Source organism: Rhipicephalus microplus, chromosome 5 (assembly GCF_043290135.1).
Source record: "Rhipicephalus microplus isolate Deutch F79 chromosome 5, USDA_Rmic, whole genome shotgun sequence".
NCBI classification, from domain to species: Eukaryota; Metazoa; Arthropoda; class Arachnida; order Ixodida; family Ixodidae; genus Rhipicephalus; species Rhipicephalus microplus.
In genome coordinates this window covers 33,325,042-33,344,227 of record NC_134704.1, presented here as the reverse complement: position 1 = coordinate 33,344,227, position 19,186 = coordinate 33,325,042, and the positions used below count along the sequence as shown (strand labels likewise).

At 41.4% G+C, this 19,186-nt stretch overlaps 1 protein-coding gene across 1 annotated transcript; it reads right to left on the bottom strand.

Annotated features, from left to right (window-relative positions):
• Positions 1 to 4,049: 4,049 nt before the first annotated feature.
• Mcm10 (minichromosome maintenance 10 homolog) lies at positions 4,050 to 19,128 on the bottom strand. Its single transcript, XM_075895171.1, has 17 exons — positions 18,957 to 19,128; positions 18,356 to 18,880; positions 18,204 to 18,291; positions 16,761 to 16,923; positions 15,386 to 15,547; positions 14,947 to 15,077; positions 14,079 to 14,159; positions 12,909 to 12,998; positions 11,623 to 11,808; positions 10,906 to 10,985; positions 10,385 to 10,599; positions 9,368 to 9,494; positions 8,767 to 8,900; positions 8,090 to 8,203; positions 5,922 to 6,070; positions 4,940 to 4,982; positions 4,050 to 4,544 (listed from the first exon to the last, which is right to left on the bottom strand). The coding sequence occupies exons 1-17, from the start codon at positions 18,961 to 18,963 to the stop codon at positions 4,470 to 4,472; spliced, it is 2,370 nt and encodes a 789-aa protein (XP_075751286.1). The 5' UTR covers positions 18,964 to 19,128; the 3' UTR covers positions 4,050 to 4,469.
• Positions 19,129 to 19,186: the final 58 nt, after the last annotated feature.

The window sequence follows — 19,186 nt, the reverse complement described above, 5'->3', positions numbered from 1 at the left end:
GCAAGACCGCGCTCGGCAAGGTCGCTCTGGCCGACTGGGCTCGCCCTACGTCATCTCCTGCCGCCGACGACCTTCCACCTCCGACGACAGTGCAGCTCTGACTTACTGGACTTGTTCTACGCCATCCACCGACGCCGAAAGGAGCTCTCGCAGGTGCGCCCCGTCCTCGGACTCCAGTGACCGTGCTCCATCTTTCCTATCTCTTCTATCCCCTCGGTTTGTCCTCGCTCGCTGTGGCTTACCACCACACGTCTCTTCTTCTCTTCTCCTTTTTCGGCTTTCCCACATCTTTACTCCTATCCTTTTTATCCCTCCTCACCCCCATCCCTCGTGAGCTACTGTGGCGGTGTCGCTCATTGAAGCAGACAATAACGGGGCTCGCTTTTCTCTTCTTTTCTCTTTTTAATAGCCACTCCGCAGCGGCTGCGGCAGAATACGGTGACGCTGCAGGGACTAGGTGCGCCCCCGCGACGCGTGGTTGTTATTCACGATCGCACGGCTAGTGATGACGATCGGTAATTTCGTCGCGAAGTCAGAAACGTACGACGGGGGTTCTTGAAGTCGATCGCGGCCCGCACGTGCAGCAAGCCCACCAGCAGCGTCACGGTGGATGGGCGAGCTGTCCCTGAGAATGGCGATAAATTTAGCGGGATGTGCGGATGGATGGATGGATATGGCTGTACCCTTTAGATCGAGCGGTGGCTAGCGCCACCAAGCCGTAATACTTAATGAACCAAAAAACTAGATTTATTTTTTTTTCTTTAAAAAGTGAGTTTGAGGATTCGTACTTTGCAGTGAAGGGTTTAATTTTCACTCGTGCCTTGACTTCAGCCACCAATCAGATAACCTCCTTCTAGTTAATTCTACCCGCTTAAAATCTATTTTCCCCTCCCTGTCCCTGAACGCCAGTGCTTTGAAGAACTCTGCGCCACCATCTTGAACTATAGGGTGAATCCCTTTACAGAACATTATCAAGTGCTCGGCAGTTTTTTCTTCCTCTCCGGAGACTCGCACTGCATACCGTGTCTACCCCTTCGTATTTGGCCCGATATGTCTTGGTTCGCAATACTCCCGTCCTGGACTCAAACAGTAGAGACCTACCCCGAGTATTATCATAGAGCCTTTCCTTGGCAATGGCCTGCTTAAAAGTTCGATAGATCTCTAGTGCGGACTTCTTAATCATGCCAATTCTCCACATATGGGTCTCAGCTTCCTTCACCTTCTTCTTAACCGATAATTCTTTTTGGTTTGGCCCCCTGCTGTTTTGGTGGCAGAAAGCTTGTCTCCGATGAAGGCACGGTTGTTGCGATGCGGCCGTGCACTCAGGATGTCACGAGCCACCGTCGAGAAAGGGCCCATTTGGTAGCGGAATTTCGCGGCTATACTAGGCAAGTTCTTTTCTCTTATGGGGTAGCACTCGCAACAACTTCGTTAAAGCGGATATACCCAGGAAAAGTATTCGCTGTCACGAGACTTTTTTTACATTGTTTTCTAAGGGTGGCTGACGGGGAATTGAAAGTTGTTCGTTGTGGCGAAAATTTCGATGTAGTCTTCATTATAGCGGAATTGAAAAGGTTAACTTAAAAACTTCTATTGGTAAATTACCCTTCGTGATTACGAAAACACCACGCCTGCTACGAGGAGACGGTTCAAAATCGAGAAAATGTAAAAAAGAAAAGAAAATGGGGGTAACGCCCCCCCCCCCCCCCCCGCCCTTGATGTTGCTGCACCAGTCATCATGACGTCACACATTTTGATGGCGTCCACTATGTTCTACGTAGTTGCGAATCTGTGAAAATGAAGTACGACGTTTTAGGAAATTTCGTTCAGGCAATGTCGCCGAAATGCGAAAAAAGAAGCGTCCCCCATCGAAGATTTAGGCAGGAAACTTAAAAGTGAAACTCTTGACATAGATTTTTCTCATTTGTTATTAAACTATAGATGTTGAAGTTAACTACACTGTAGTTTTCCTAATATAATTATCAGTTTAAGTTAATTTATTGCTTTACTTTGGCGTCCCTTTTAGTCAACACTGGCCTCCACACACGTTTTGACCGGTACGTAATACGGTTCGAAAGGAATGGGACCACCGACCGCTCTGCAAACCAATGCTATTTTCTTTTTTTACTTCGCGCGTACGGCGCTAATAAGTGTGTCAAAATGTCATTTACGTTTCCTTCATGTCTTGTGCGAAACTAGAATGGTTAGATTGCGCAATCTTGCTCGCAAACGGATCGCGCAACATCTAACGGAAGGCTTCCCGCACTTTGAACGGGGCGCTATCGCGTCAGGGGTCTTATCACGCGGCCTATCGGTTTTGGATACGAGTCGTGACCGAGCTTATTGTAGGCACAGCTAGACCTGATCACGTAGCTCTGACTGCCCGAAGACAACTACTAGAACAATGCGGTTGAACACATACGGACAAGGGACGGTAGATATAGCGCGAGAACAGAAGGACGACAAAGGACTTGTCGTTCTGTTCTCGCGCTGTTTGCCGTCATGTCATACCAACCAGCCCAAACCACCACACTTCTAACGGACAGGGAAGTTACAAAATAAAATTTGTTTTCCGCTATCTCTCTCTTATCTTCGCGGTACACCTTGAGCATTCTCGGGTTGACGTAATAAATGTTAGGCCTGTTAGCGCCGATTCACATGAACAATACGTGGCGTTTTACGTCCTAAAACCACGTACGGTACGATTACGAGGAATGCCGTCGTGAAGGGCTCCGGAGATTTCGGCCACCCGACGTTCTTTAAACGTGCACCGACATAGTCCAGTACGCGGGCCTCTATCGACTGCCTAGGCCGGAATCGAACCCGCAACCTTCGGGTCAGCAGCCGAGCATTGTAACCGCTGCACCACCACGGCGGACATCGATTAAAATTGGATGAGCGACTGGTCGAAAATGCACTACCTGCATTATCGCTACTCCTACCTTGTTTTTGAGGACGTGGTTGATACATAATCTATTTTAGTATACTAGAGTTTCGCTCTAGTATTTATTTATCAAGTGTTGTTTCCCACTTCTGATATGTAACATGCCCCTCCCCTCTGTAATGTGAAAACCCTGAGGGTAAAATAAGTGAATAAATAAATCTGGTTACGATCACGTGTGCTGCCACAAGAAAATTGGGACGGTCACTTTTATGCTCTCTACAATGTAGCAAATCGCACTTGGCCCTAAAGTTATTAATAATAAATTTCACCCAGTTGAGTTCAGTTAGTGAAGTAACCTGGCGCATTAAACAAGTATACCAAAGTACACCACATGACTAAACCATACGCTGATTTCGTTTAGTCACCTTGTCTATTTTTCAACCCTTGGCCTCTTACAAGAAACACCCTGTATAACGTAAAATCTCCGCAAGTGCCCCACCCTCTCCTCTCCCACCATTTTATCAGTTCAATTCACTATTTTGAAAACAGTGAATACATGTATTCGTGATGAGGCATTTCTCATGGTCGTACGTTTCTTTTCATTCACAGTGGCTCGTCTTCGATCATCTCAAATGTACGGGAAGTGTAAGTGAGTATTACAAACATAGCCTGAAGGTAGATAAATGTAGCGTGAAATGAACGTGAGCATTTTAAACCGAAACGTTGCATTCACACTTTGTGCTTAAAATGTTGCTAATTTTCTTTAGTGTGCAACAACTTGTGCAACACATTGTCGGTATCAGCATGACGGGACTGCTTCATCTTGTGTGTAACGGCCTACTTAAATTAAAAGCAGACTTCGACTGTATCACTTAGCTGTTACGTACCTGCGACACAAATGCTGCAGCAAGTAGAATAAAATAAAGAAAAGTTTTTCGAGGTCACCATGTGAGCTAGAGGTCTATTCTTCAAAGGAAATGCAGACCTACTTTCTTTCACATGAGCCATGTTCAACTCATTTGAGCTTGTGAACTTGATCAAAAAACACAGTTATTAGATGAACATACACAGTACACGATGTCGAGTGAAGGCTTATGTCATCTGTTAATTCGTTAATAATGAATGACATAATGCCCATATACACAGAGAGTAATTGCACATAATGTTTATGTATATACAATGTTTATTAATTCTATTATGTTGTACAAGCTGTACAAGGTAAATGGGTAAAACGACTTGGTAAAACTTGCGAAGAAGTCATGCAACCTAAAATTTATATGAGCTATTCCATCAGTCAACACTATTATGATCTGCAGCCTGTCATTAATGCATGAAGTAGCACACAAGATTTCATGATGAGCAGTATATCATACAACAGTGCACGATCATTCTCGAAGACATTCTACGATAGACGTTGTAAAGGACAGGATACAATGGCCGCGAAAACGAAATGTACAAGACATTGTACGACAGACGTTGTAAAGGACGTGATACAATGGCCGCGGAAACAAGATGGCATGTGATGGCGTGAACAAAACTACCGTGTGGATGGCAAAAGAACTTATAATAGAAAAAGTCAACGTGATCACTTGTTCAGGAACTTGATCTCCTCCCCTCGAATCAATAATTTTTCGCTGTCGAGCATGGGGCCAGGCTTTGGCTGAAAAAAAAAAAAAAAAACAAACAAAAAAACAAGTCAGTTGTACACAACTAAATACCTATCATAATTTACCAGCAACGTGTGAAGCTTGCGTAGAGAACAAAAAAATAAAGGTTGTACCAAACAAAGGTGCCAGAGAGAAAACAGTGCACAACATCGCATTGCATAACTATAGATAGTACCAACAAAAACTGTGTTATGCGTTAAACACAGTATAAGTCTTTTTGTAATGCTGCAGCACTCAACAGGAAAACTTCAGTGAGCACGCAATGTTTTCGAATACATTGAAAGACCACGTGCGAATTCTATACGATCACACAATTCATGCTAATTGAGCATTACAATTTTTGAGCAAAGGCACTCCACTGAATAAAGAGAAAAACATGGCACCATACCTTTCCCATGGATGTTCGTTCATAATTGGAGCCATTGCATTTTCTGGAAGAAGGTCAAACAGATGTGATGTTAACATACTCGTAAACACTGTGCTCTCAATATAGGCTGGGGTAGTATGTATACTTAATGCACACGCAGTTTTTGCTAAAATTCTGTTCATCTAAACTTTTCACGAAATAAGATCGGAGTAATAATGTTTCAACATCTTGTTGATGAAATACATCTTGAGCAGCACTGGTTCAATCTGAATACTAGCGAAAAAACTTTTATGCTACTGACCAGAAATCATTGACCAGAAAACATCAGTAGAACAGATGTTTTGAAAAGAGGATTTGTATTTCTTTGGCAATTACAAAGCAATTACATTACACATATGTACCTCTTCACAAAATTCACCCGAAAACCGCAAAGAAGCCACATAATCAGGGTTGGCAGGACGCTTCTGTGTTTACTAAAAATGTGGGCAGCTATAAACGTAAGCGCTATCTGCAATTATACTATCAGAATGGGCAATATTGTTGTACGCAACTTTTATTCACTCAAGACAGCCATTAAAAATGAAGCATTTTACATTTTACCAGTAGGAACGTGCAAATAGCACTCACAAGGGCTAAACTTGATACACTTAAGCAAATGATGAAAGTATTGGTATATTAAATCAATCTATAAACTAATTGGTAAAGCACAATTAATTTGCTGAAAAAATGTATGTCTTTGCATGGACTGTTGACAGCGAGTGCCATTTGCTCTTTTCATGAACCGCACAAAAAGCTGCAGCAACTAAAGTCCTGAAAAAGGTACCACCGCGACCAGCGCTTCCACAGCATGACTTATTCATACTGCTTTGTTGCAGACATGTTCACTCCCAAGTGCCATTTCTTGTTTTAATGATGATCGATCACTTTAAAGTCTTTGTCCTCATGAAAACGTCCCACAGCTGCATGAAGTTATCGTAGATGATTTGAGCACGAGAGTACTTACCTGCAGCTGTGGCCTGGAACTCTGGCAAAGGTGACTGTGCGATGACTGCAGTCCTTGCAGCGGAAGAAACGCTTCATGGCCTTGTGGTGTTTCAGGACGTGGTTTTCCTTCTTGCACAAGTCGGATGCCTGCTGAGCGGTGTAGTTGCACTGCATGATGACAAAGAGAAAAGCAATTATATGCACAGTCTCAGCATATAGTTTTTCAGACTCCCTAAGGACTGCAAGGTTGTTCAAAAAATTGGGCAATTCCTAAAAAACGGATTAACGCCTTTTTTGCTACGCTTATTAAACAGTCAAATCACCACTGCCATATTTGAAATAGCCCTCAAGTCTTGCTAGTACAGTTCTCAGGCATTTTAATGCTCCACAGAGGCTTTTGGGAAACTGTTCGATACCTGCCGGAAGCCCCTCTCAACTATGTGCTAACTGGGAATAACAGATCTGTGTCTCGCAATAATGCACAGCTAGATGCCAAAAAGAAAAGTGTCTGTATGTACATTGCAGGAATGCTGTAGCGATTAAAACTGAATACTAATAGGCATATCTCGCACTTCAAAAGCCATTAAGCCTTCTAGCACTTTGTTCCATAACTCTTCCTGACAAATTTCTCTTGGCGCTTTTTGCATCAGTGCTGGAGGGCCAGATGCCATTAGGATTCATCATAAAACCTTTGGTGTTATCATAACTCTAAACACATCAGCTCAGTGTTCCCAATGCCAACTGACGGCATGAAATGTATTCACCACCACGTGGCTTGATTATCACGCTTGAATTTGTGACTACTTTACGAAGATGTTCTAGATTGCAAAGATATTCCACATTCCGGCCATTCTCATATCTTATCTCTCTATAAAAAACGAACACTTCACTTAAACTGGATGGAAATGCGAGACGGTGATGCTAGACACAAGCACACGTTGCATTATATAATGTGGATGAAGATTGTACTGATATGCAAAGAAATTTAGTGGCAAGTACTACAAATAATACGCCAGTATGAATTTGCTGTTGTAAAGATCACCAATAAAAGTGGCTTGCATACCAGTAGGTTAATGCACTTGGTCATAGAGCTGCTTTTTTTTATTTGATATCGATGAGCAGTCTGAGGTATAAAAGAGACCTGGATAGTTTACACTTGATGAAATGGACACAGTTTCTTAACAATTGTTGTCACTTATTTCTTGCAAGAAGAAGGAATGCATCTACATTTCACAAATGCTAATTTCTGATTAAAGGCCCGACTAGGAGAAGACCAGTGTGAAAATTAAAGCATAATGCAAATGATTGCAGGGATGAAGCAGCCCAGTCAAAGAAGGAAATTATGACACACTAATTATAGAACAATGAGACATGTGTAGGCTTGTGCGAATATTCGAATGCTTTGAAATATTCAAACGAATATGGCAGTATTCGAATTCCCTTCGAATCGAATTCATTGCAAATTTCGAATTATTCGAAACGAACGAATAGAGGCATATTAATCAGTTTGTGACACCCTATAAAGGTGGTTTCACTGCAGTGAAGTACTGCTAAGCCGTGAAAACACGTATCAAGGGGAAACCTGCATTGCCATAAAGTTTTACTTCAAAGTTAACTGAGGATATTACGCTTACATAGAATTATTTTTTAGGTTATGAGCTTGGTATACCGACTTATATACTCCAAGTATAGCAAATTTTAAAAAGTAATATACTTTACAGGCTGTCACTTGCTTTCTACTGAAAGTCAGATGGTGCTACTATTCAAAGCTATTTTCGCTTTTTTTGATGCAAAAAAAAAAGGCATTTGCACAGGCCTTGTTTCAACTTTAAGAAATATTCTGCAAGTTAGTTAATTCATGACAAAAATGCCTATTTTTCTTTGATATGTGGCACATATAGTATTCAAATTTGATTCTAAATTATTTGACTAAAATCACTATTCGGTTCGAATTCACTTTGAACCTGACTATTCGCACAAGCCTTCATATGTGGCAGACAACAAGCTTACCAATGATGGCATGACAAATGTAGTGAGAGCGACAAGGGAATTACAAGCCCGTGGCCAACACCGTAGTGTAGTGTTTGATCACCAACAGCTACAAAAAAACAGCATTACGGAGATCCTTATAACATTAGTTATTCGTAGCTGAAAACGAAGGGATCGGAGAAGTTTACATTGACGCACCTTTCTGCAGGACACCACATTGCACTGTATTTCTGTGACAGACAGCATCTTCTCTTCAAGCTGCTCCTTCTTCTCGAGTACACTGAAGTACTGCTCCTCTTGTTCCTGCTCAATCTGAAAACATATCATGGCAAAAGTTGCGTTTAGGTGAACAACACAGTGGATTTCCTAACAGTCACAGGAGAGCCTTATAGTGTCAGTCGTAAGAGGCTTGCATATAGTAATGAAACTGTGCTGTGCCCAAAAGAACAGCCCTGCCCATGCCTGGAAAGTTTGACAACTTCTTGAACATGGGAACATTTTGTCCCATTCCAATGTCCCCGTGACCGCTTTCGTAAGAAATTTGCCAATGAGACGTCAAATTGTTATACAGTCCTTTTACCATGAATATATGCATATGCATGTGCATGACTAGCAAAATTTTCAGCTGATGCTACTGCGTGATGTTTCCATTCAACAAGGAGCTACAGGAGGAAACAGTAACTGCCTTCTGCGTAAAACTCAATATGATCTGAAAAGCTCCAGACAGAATGAAACCATAAGAATTGTCCAAGCCTACGTCCCATGTCTCGTTCAAATCAGCACGGATCCCACAAAGTAGCTGTAAATTTTAATGCTAAGTGCTACTTATTGAAATTAGACACCCTTCAATAGGCACCGGCATGAGATAGTCTTACGTCATCCACTTGGTGAGCGTGAGATGACTTCTGACGAAGCAGCTTCTTCATTTCTTCTTTCGTCAATGCTGGCCCCAGACGGCTTCTTTTGGCTGCTGGCATTTCTACAGACTCATCACCTCGGGCGTCCTTGCCTGAAAAGGTGTTGGAACAGATGAGCTATCAGGTGAGCTGCCCATAAAGCTATGCTAGACATTCAGGTGACTGGCTTGGCCTAGTGGTGACAGACTGTCACCACTGCTTGACATCCAGCGAAATGTCGACTGCTATCCCCAATGACTTACCAACAAACTGCCTTCTTGAGCAACTGATATACATTTATTAATGCAAGAACAAGCACCAATTTGATCATTATGAAATAGGGCAATCATATTCCTGCATAATGAAAGGCTACTAAACTAGAAATACCATCATAATTGCAACTCACGCGACAACAGCAACAACCACTTCACGGGATGTGAATTACGCACAAAAACACGGAGCAAGGCATGGCTTCACTGTAACAGTAACCCAAAGTTCCTGCTACAAATGAATGATTGCCATGTTGTAGTAGAAATCGTGATTGATCTCATTCTGTCTGCAAAATGAAAGCTGTACTTACTCGATGTGGCGGGTTCTTCAAGCCTCCTTTGTATCTTAGCTTGCACTTCAGAGGATGTGGTGTCCTTCTTCACCGCATTAGGGTCTTGTCGCACAAGAGGAGCACTAAGCTTCTTTGCTGCCCTCAGCTGAAAAGACAATGAAAGAAAGCCAAGTTCTGGTTCAAGGTACTGCATCTGTGTCAATACTTGACTCGCACAGTGCGAGTCATGCACTCAAATTCCTGAATACACCAATTGGTGACGTAAAAGAGATTCGCATATTGAATACTACAGTACTAAGAATTTTTCTTTTTGTAAAGTATAGACATGAGGTATGGCAAATATTTGTTTCATACATCTGATGCAGTACAGTAGGAGGCAAATATATTTTTTCTTGGCAATCACAAACATTCTTGTGTGAACATTTTGCAGATGAAACATTTTCTTGCAGCTTGCTAATATTGGAAAAAGCAGCAATTCTTGAACACGGTAGACATGTTTTATGCATACAAAAATTGATGGATGGGCTGTAGTGATTACCACCAGCATGGGCAAGCCCTCTGCAAGAGGCCTACTTCATGAATAGCTCCTCCGTGCATTTGTGACTATATACCTTATTCGTATGCATGCGATCATTCTATGTACTGTCATCACCTCACACATGGAGCAAAGCGATAAACCAGGCTAACATTTCAGGGTAGGCGATTTTAAATTTCTATCCAGTATCTCCCCTGCCTTGACAAAATTATGTATACATATATACCTATATATATAGTCAAGTAAATCCTCCGTGAGCGGTCACAACGTGGTTTATTTCGACGTTTCGGCCTAGAGTCTGGCCTTCATCAGGATATATATATATATATATATATATATATATATATATATATATATATAGGCTCTGTTCTTTATTTTATAGTTTTAACTCGCATTGACAGGGCAACAGAGATGGTAAGCATTCATTTTCAGTGGTTTAAACTTTAATCAGCATTTGAAGGGACAATGGACTAATACACTACAAGTCCGCAGTAACTCACCTTAGCGATTTCAGAAGGAGTCAATGCAGTTAGCCTCGGCAATGGCATTGAAACAGAGCCAATCGGGCTGCTAGCACTCAAACCCTTCGCTTGTAACGTTGAAGCAGTTCTCTTTGAGTCACGAGATGCACCTACGGGTGACTTCATGCTGCCATTGTGCATCTTGAGAAGGTCCTTTGCCGTGATAGACACCATCTCCTTTTTTGAGGACGCTGCTGCATGTTAGACAAATGATAGGAGTGGCTCAGTTCAGAGGCTTAGTACTAAACATGTCCTACATGCTCTTACATTACCACTATACTTACGCCACTTACAGTACTGAAAGTGTGGCACGTAAAAACTGTTAATAAGGAAGATAGAAAGCTAAACACACCGGAATGCAGGAGTTGCGTATTAATATAATAAACATAGTAAAAAAACTCCAAATGTTTATTTTCACAGTGCTCGCATAGTAAACTCGAAAATACTATAGGCTATGGTGACATGCAATACTAAATGTGGCAAAGAAAAAAAAAAATCACCAGATGTCGAGTTTGTCTCGTGCACCACATGGCGAAGGAAGTTACGAGAGCCAGCGCTGGGAGTGCACAGTGCCTTTCCCCTGAAATGAGACCAACCGAAAAATTCTTATGCAGCCACAAGAGAAATTAAATTACTCCTGCGCAATAAAAGTATGTCAGGTGCAGCAAAGAAAATTTTATTTTCACCCTGAAATGTCAGGACCATACCAGAAAGCTTTAACTCTGCATGTACAGTGGTTGCTCAATATCAGTTGCAACATAGTGGACAAGGCTTAAGAGCACCCAAGCCTACACTACAACACTGGCAAAAGTGAAATCTGTTTAGCAAATAGCGGCAGTTAAACGATGTTTACATCACTGAAGTTGATACCCAGAGTTGGTGGAACTTTGACCAAGGGCAGCATGTGAGCAGAATGCCGATTGCACAGCCAAGAAAGCATCTTAAAGGATCTCTGACAGTTACTAACGTTACATGATGTTGCTTTAGGTACAATGGCCACCGTTGACTCCTGTTAAAAAAGTTGTATTCAAAGCAAGTTCTCTGAGATAATCAAGGAGTTCTCCTGTGGCCTGAAGAATACCGTTGATTCAACCATCTCGTGCACAGAGACGATTTCATTCACTCTAACTAGGGGTAAAAACCCACATCAAGCAAAACAAACAAGAAAAAAATGCAAGTACGCAAAAAAACAAAGATAATTAAGTCGGCACACTTACAGAAAGTCTGACTTGGATGCAACTGTGTTGATGGCCTGGTTCTCCGACGAGGAGAGGTGCCTCAACTTGATGGCTTCTGCTGCGGCATGCCGCGACGACTTCTCGAGCTCCTCCGCTTGTTTGGCAACCTTGAGATTGCTTAGGATGAGTTTGTCTTTCGTTCGAAGCGTCTTTGTTGCCTCTCGCCTGTAAGATGCCACCAAGACGCACTCTATGCAGCAGTCCTCCAAGAAACAATGTTGCACAAACATGAAACATGTAGTTTTAAAGCTTCCATGTATGAGAGCGGAGATCACAAGAGCAAGAGATGTGAAATAAACGTGAGAAGCAGTGTAACCAGGCAGACAGCGTGCTTCTATCAAGAATAATTGGTGATGTGGCCTGCATAAAAAAATAGTTCAAAACAATTTAAAATATTTCCGCCAAAGAATCCCTAAAATTCAACTCATTTGCAATAAAGGCATACTTTGAGTATTGCTGTCCAATGCATTTTATGAAAGGTAAAAAGAAAGTTTTCTGTAATCACATCAAGGAAATCTCCTATAAATTAGAAGTTACTAAATCGATTACAAGACCACCTCATGCTAATCAGTGAGGTAATGTTGAAATAGTAAATTTTATGCATGTGGTGAGCCACCGCATGAAAACATTTTTTTTGTGCGTACATGTTTATATGCCATAATCCTGTTTCAAACCAACTTTGAATAGCAACAACTGAAGCTTCTGATCCCTAGCTGTTTTGTGTCAATTCTGGTTGATTTTAACATCTAAGAGATCTGGCTTTTTAAAAACTAAAATGTAGCTTGTTTGTAAACAAGCGCCGAGTGCTTAGACCTCAAGGAGAGTACCTTGTGCCGCGGAACATTTATTGAAAATGCTTAATTGCGAAGACTTCTGATGCACTGAGTTCATGTCCAATATACAGGGGTCCAACTGAAGTTTCAAGCAAAGGCAAAAACTGAATTCTTTGGTGAGATGCAACGAGAACAAAGCTAACATTATTCAGCATTAAATGGCATGCATATTCCAAGACTCCATGTATGTCTCTGACATGAATACGAGAGAGGTTTATTCATTAAACAAGTGGATAAACAAAAATACAAGTCCACAATTACATAAGTAGACAGCTTCCATAACTCCTGCTAACTCAGCACACTTAAACTGTCAAACTTTTGTGATGGGGTTTTGAGAACACAGTTATTGTATCTCTGGAACACACATGCAGTGATGAATTCTGCAACAACAAATATGGGTGAAAATCTCCGCATTTGCCTCGACAAACTTACGTGGGATTCATGAACATTTGGCCTCCGTAGATGACCTGGCTGTTCTTGAGGACTTTCTGCTTCAGTCCGCTTGGTGCAACTCCAGAATACCTAAGAAACAGATTGGACATAGCAGTCCCTTTTATAGGTGGCTCGCAAGAATGCTACAACCGGTTTGGAGACATAAGGTAACAAATACGTCTCATATGCGATGGACCAATTGATTACATTTAATGAGAACTATAGCTGATCACGAAGCCTCTCAAAAGGCATACATTGCAGTGAGCCTTAATAAATTGAGATAGTGCACACAACCGACACCTATGAACAGAGATATAATTACAAGTTAACTCCCTGATCTACATTTTGCAGCCAAAAAAATAAAGCACTCACGCAAGTTTTTGCAGGTAAAGCTGCAAATGGCTTCTGTTTTGTTTTGTAAACTGCACAAAGTCTGTGCTGTGTCTTATTGAACGTAATCAAAATAACCTAACATCGGTGCAGTATGCTTCACTGTACTAAGATACCCTAATGATCGTTATGCTATGACATTCACTGAATAGTAGGACCAATTTGTGCATTCGAATGTTTTAAACAGATGTTACAATAAGTGAAAACAAAGCTTTTTTGAATACACTTGTTATGCAACAGAGCTATAAACTTTCCGAGCCGGCTCAGAAGGAACCATAAAAAAAAAATATGCATGTTGTTAAAGAGATGGAACAGTGATGTAACACATAAAACAGATGGTCTATAAGTGGTCTTTTAATGTAAAGAGTGCAGATGCCAAAAAAAAAAAAGAACACACTTTAGGATAGAGGAGAAATTGGCAGTGTGGTGAGGTCAGGAAATTTGCACTCAGAAAATGAAGTTGTCAGAAAGAGCATTGGACACAACTTGGAGCAGCCTTTGTCCTGCAGGGCACACAAGTTGGGCTGACAATCATGACACCTATGTCAATACTGAAAAAGTTTTGCGTTTTGACCCGAGGCCAAAATTTTGTTTCACAATAACCAGAAGCACGCTCTTACTACGACATTGGGAAAATTTCCGATGTATATTGTGAGCTTGTATGTGTTGCCCATGAGGGCTAATCTCTATCAGCGAAAGAATTATCAAGCGATCTTGTGAAAACACAGACGAGAACAGAAAAAAGAATATGAGCGTACAAGGATAAAGTTGAACACTTACGATGCCTGGAGGTCAGTTCGCTTGGAACTCATCTTACGGTACTCAGCTCTGATGTGGTACACGCAGTATGGGCAAGTTGACCTGGTGAAAAAAATTTTGTCCATAATGAGGTCATACGAAAATTGACAGAAACTACGCTCGGATACAAAGTTGCTTGCAATTAGCACCCATGCAGAAACTGCACATAACTAGGAATTTCTTATTAGAAAGGAACAAAACACAAACACTTCCGTGACACTAGTCTACTAATCTGTGCTCTTCATTTGAAGTACTGTGGGTGTGATAGGCATAGCATGAACTATAATCAGCCAATGCAACATATATGCTCCTATTTTTTGGCTAACGAGCTTCTCAGGTTATTATCCAATGCAATCATTCCAAGATTTACTAAACTGTGATGCATACCCCAGCACGTCATGAAACTGATATGTGTCATTAAGGTATTAAGGGATAACTGATAAAAAGCATTTTAGGGTGTATGCAACTTCACACATCATTTGTATAACAAATGTTTTTTACGTAGTAGGTGAATGCTGGAAAAGGATGTTACATAGAGAGTACAGTGTGCCTATGATCTCAAGAAACATGATAACACTAGGCAAATCTGGTGCATGATATTGTATATCAAAGAACTGAGGGCCACTGATGCCCACGTGGTTTATCCAAGAAAGCTTCCATACAAGGTCATATTGCTTCACGTTTAGAATCAAGGGACCATTCGTTATAAAGATTTATAACTGAGGCTCATGGCCTATCATTATTCCCTATAATGCTTACCATTGTTTACATTACCCAAGCTCATAAGCAACACCCCAATCCCCTTCCCCACCACATATACTAACTATACCAAGTGAAAATTAATACATACAGGTTGACTACATTTGTGCAGGGTTGATTATCTCTGGTTTTGCCTTTGCATGTTCCAAAATCCTTGGATGTTCCCATCAGCATCACTTTGCCAGGGTGGTCTATACTGAGGCACACTTCTTTTCGACTGCTCTGCGGAATGGATATGAACAAACTGAAGCATTTGTAATGCAAAAGGACGAATGTGCAGGTCACAATCAAGCAGGTTGCCAACTATAAGCGCATAGCAGCATCTTGATAAGTTGTTAATCAATGTCTAGCAATCCAAAAGAATCTACAACCACAGACATCCTGACCTTATTAATTCAGTTCATACACTCCGTCCACGCATGCACTGAATTTAGCCATCGTAGAGAAGTGGAGAAAAGTTATATTTTTTCTTTTGTGTCATTCAAAAGTTTCGTGCAGTTGCATAAGAAAAACTGGGAACAGCTACTTACAAAACTATCCTTATTTGGCATGACTGATGGGTTTAGAAAACCAACTACAGAGCCAATTGATGTCTTCCAGTGTTTCTCATGCACATCGCCAAAGAGGAAAATGCACACAAGGTTTTCACAGTCTTGCAGATCCGTCAACTTCCATATGGAGAATGGCTTTCCCTGCAAGAACAAACCAATTTTGTCACAAAGCATGCAAGACTAAAGTATTTAGCATGGTGAAAGAAAACAGTGTTATCCCGTAGGCAACTTGCACTAGACATGCCAGAATATAAATATTAAATTGATTTGTGGGGTTTAACGTCCCAAAACCACCATTTTGATTATGAGAGACGCCGTAGTGGAGGGCTCCGAAAACTTTAATATATAAATATTAAACACTTTCACTAGTATTATATGGACACGTGTATCTGAACCTAATTACATCCTCTGCTCTTAACTGGATAATGCAGATTTATTTTCTCCAGAATAGGTCTGGCGAGAGAAACAGTTTTGCCTATATTTATTGAGTAGTTAGTTTTATGTTAATACAATGGCTAGATATTAAACAAATTTAAGGACCACGTAGATGACGGATACAAAGCCACAGACCATTCAGGCTAAGAAACCAATACAACATGAGACCTATCCAAAAATATAATGGTATATATTCTAGATGTTTGGCAAGGTATAATCTCATGCGATAAGTTCTGATAAGGAGATGAGCGTGCCATAGTGTCATCACAGACATGCTGAAATATTACGGAGCCCAAACCGAATGGTGGCATCAAAACATACATATAAATAGAACAAATTTGGGATGATGAGTTTTCTATCACGTGAAATAAGCGATAGATGAGCTACACGTTTACAAACAAGGGCGTGAGCACTGTTAGATATTAACAACGGCATGCAAACACAAAATGGGAGACTTGAAAGATGACAGATGCTTCACTTTGCTCGAGTCTTGTTTATGTTGCTGTTATGATTTAATATGTTTTATCAACTCAACAAAAGAATGACTCTCCTAAGCATGATGACACATAGAAGAGTCTACAAGAGCAGCTGGCAATTTGTTCCCAGCACTGAATGGTAGTCTTTGCAGAAAACTGGTTTGAAATTTGACCCCATATCTTAAGTTTATGCACAAAACAGAGTACGGCATGCCCCCAGTGTCCCACACGCTTCAGTGTGGTTCTTGCATATTAGTTTTGTACCCACTAACTCAGTACTAAAGTATTGTGGCCATGTTTATTAAACATTGCCTTGCATCATACCTTTCTGATGTCATTCTCATCAACTTGCCTATGAATTCACAGTAGCACGTTGACAAATTAAACTGAAATGAACTAGCGGCAACAATAAAGGCACATATGCGAGAGTGAGTTACACTGACATTTTTGGATGTCTTTGGTGGTGATTTGTTGACTAGCACACCCATTGTAACCCAGTCGACCTCTATCTTTTTCTGTTGAACAAAACTGGGCACCATGGACATCTTGACCATTTTTCTTCCAGTCATCCGAGCTTCCATGACCGTCGATTCCACCAGAGGTCGTCTGAAAGTGCAACCGTGGTCTCAGCATACATGGCTCAGCAAATAAAACTTGCTTCAGTCCAGACAATTCGACTGAGTTGTCAGATAATATTCAACTATTGTGATGCCTATTTTCAAAGAGAGCTGTAGGGTTGCGTACATAAGCAAAAAATATTTAACATAACGTGGCATTATAGAAGGCATTATAGCAATAAAATTTCAGCTCATTATATAGCTTTGTACAGTCTTAAATCTTCAGGTAGCACATGTAAAATGCTGGAGATTCTGGGAGGGGGGGCTAGCTTGTAAGACAGTTTAAAAAGTGCTGCAATCGTCCTGTATTCTTCTAGTCTGGTGTCCTGTTTCTAGCGCTGTTGAAGTATTTAAAATGTAAAATGTTTCAGTGTAGAGGTGCTAGGATAATTAAACAGACTGGAATATTTAATACACATGTACATTTCAATTTTCTTGTTTCTCAATAAGCCTAATTGCATTTCACTCTCAGGTTGAATGTATAATAATACTAATATTTAACGTTTCAAAAGCACGATATGATTATGAGACACCATAGTGGATGGCTCCAAAAATTTAGACTGTTTTGGTATTCATTAACTGCATTGGCATTGCATAGTACGCGGGCCTCTAGCATTTCGCCTTCACTGAAATGCGCCCGCCCTGGCTGAAATTGAACCCGCGACCTGGTCAGCAGTGGAGCATCATAAACACTGTTCCACTATGACGGACCAGCTTGAATGCGATCATGACATTTTACATGCAATACTTTTTTCGCAAAGGCACTAGACAACACTGACGCATTTTGTCTTTCTGTGCTGTGCGATGAATAAATTAGATTTATAAGAGTATAAGTTCTACACAATACGTGATATGTTACGTTCAGGATTCTTTTTCCTGGTTTCTGTTTGTATATCTTTAATGTATTGCATTGCACTTATTGTATCCCTATTTCATTTCACCTTTCAACCCATTTTTACCTGTCAGCAACACATGCTCTTTCTGCCGGTTCTGGAGCGGTTCGATTTTGGAATAAATCCTAATGCGGGTCTCGCTCTCAGTACTTATACTTCTGGGACCCTCGTCTGCATCGAAAAATGCAAATAAAAGTGTTGCAAGATATGGTTGTATACGGTTGGTTTCGAAGAAACAGGTTGGAGATAGTAGATAAACCATTCGGTGTAAACCGACAGTTCCCAAAGACCATCTCATCACTAAACATCCACCGGTGTTATAAGCTATTGGCTTAGACATCAGTTAATGGAGGTGTTCGCTTAGATATGAACTCACATGATACGTATGCCAGAGTAGGGGTCTCTCACTCCGTTTCCATCAAGGCCATCTGTGAGAAGCGTGCCTTTGCGCTTATTGTCTTTCCCTAGAAATACAAGAATACGAGATGTGGTACAATACAGCTTTATAAATAAACACCGCTGTCTTACACGTGTCAGCAGGTGGCCGTGACGAAAAGCCGGACAATTTTCGTTCTTCGAGGTTTCTCTTGATGCTTTTGCCCATTTTGCTCAGCCCTACCTCGGTCGGGTAACGTTTCTCGTCATCCGACGAGTCGGTGTCGCCGGAATGTACGACACTCTTCTCCAAAGAAGTTTCCCCGTTCCTACCATTATCTTTAGCCGCGCCGAATATATCTTCCTCCACGAGTTTCAGTGGCTTTCGCGTGGGTAATGAGCTGCTTCCGCTACCACTGGGCTTGCTCACAGAATCGTCTTTTGGTTTGGAAGGCTGAGACGATTTCTGGGCTTCGAGCTGCCGACGAAGCATCTCCATCTTTTCTTGCATTTCTCGTAGTTGCTTTTCGATGGCCGCAGTAGAGGATGGTCCATCTTCGCCTTTTCGAGCGGAAGTATCCTGGTCGCTTATCGTCTTTGAGGGACCTTGATCTTCGCCCGCTTCCATAAGCTCTTGTCCGAGAAGTTCATCGAGGGCGTCGATGTCCAACTCGGCATCTGTTGAATCGGAGACAGGATCAGTCAGAGAGTCACAAAAACGCTCGTAAACTCGAGTACTGCTGAATTCACTCACCATCCATTGCGCAGGTAGCTTGCAGTCTACTCAAGTCAAGAGACAAAGCCTGTCATTTACGTTTGCCGCGTTCTCAAAGCCACCTAAGCAACTACGAAACACACCTCCGTCTTTGCGCGCCTTTTTTGCGGATCGTCACGAGCGTCCCCTGTGAGAAAGCGAAAGTTGGTTGTAGTTAAAAGACACTGAAGCATGTCGCTAAATTCAAACATTATGTTACATTAATGTTT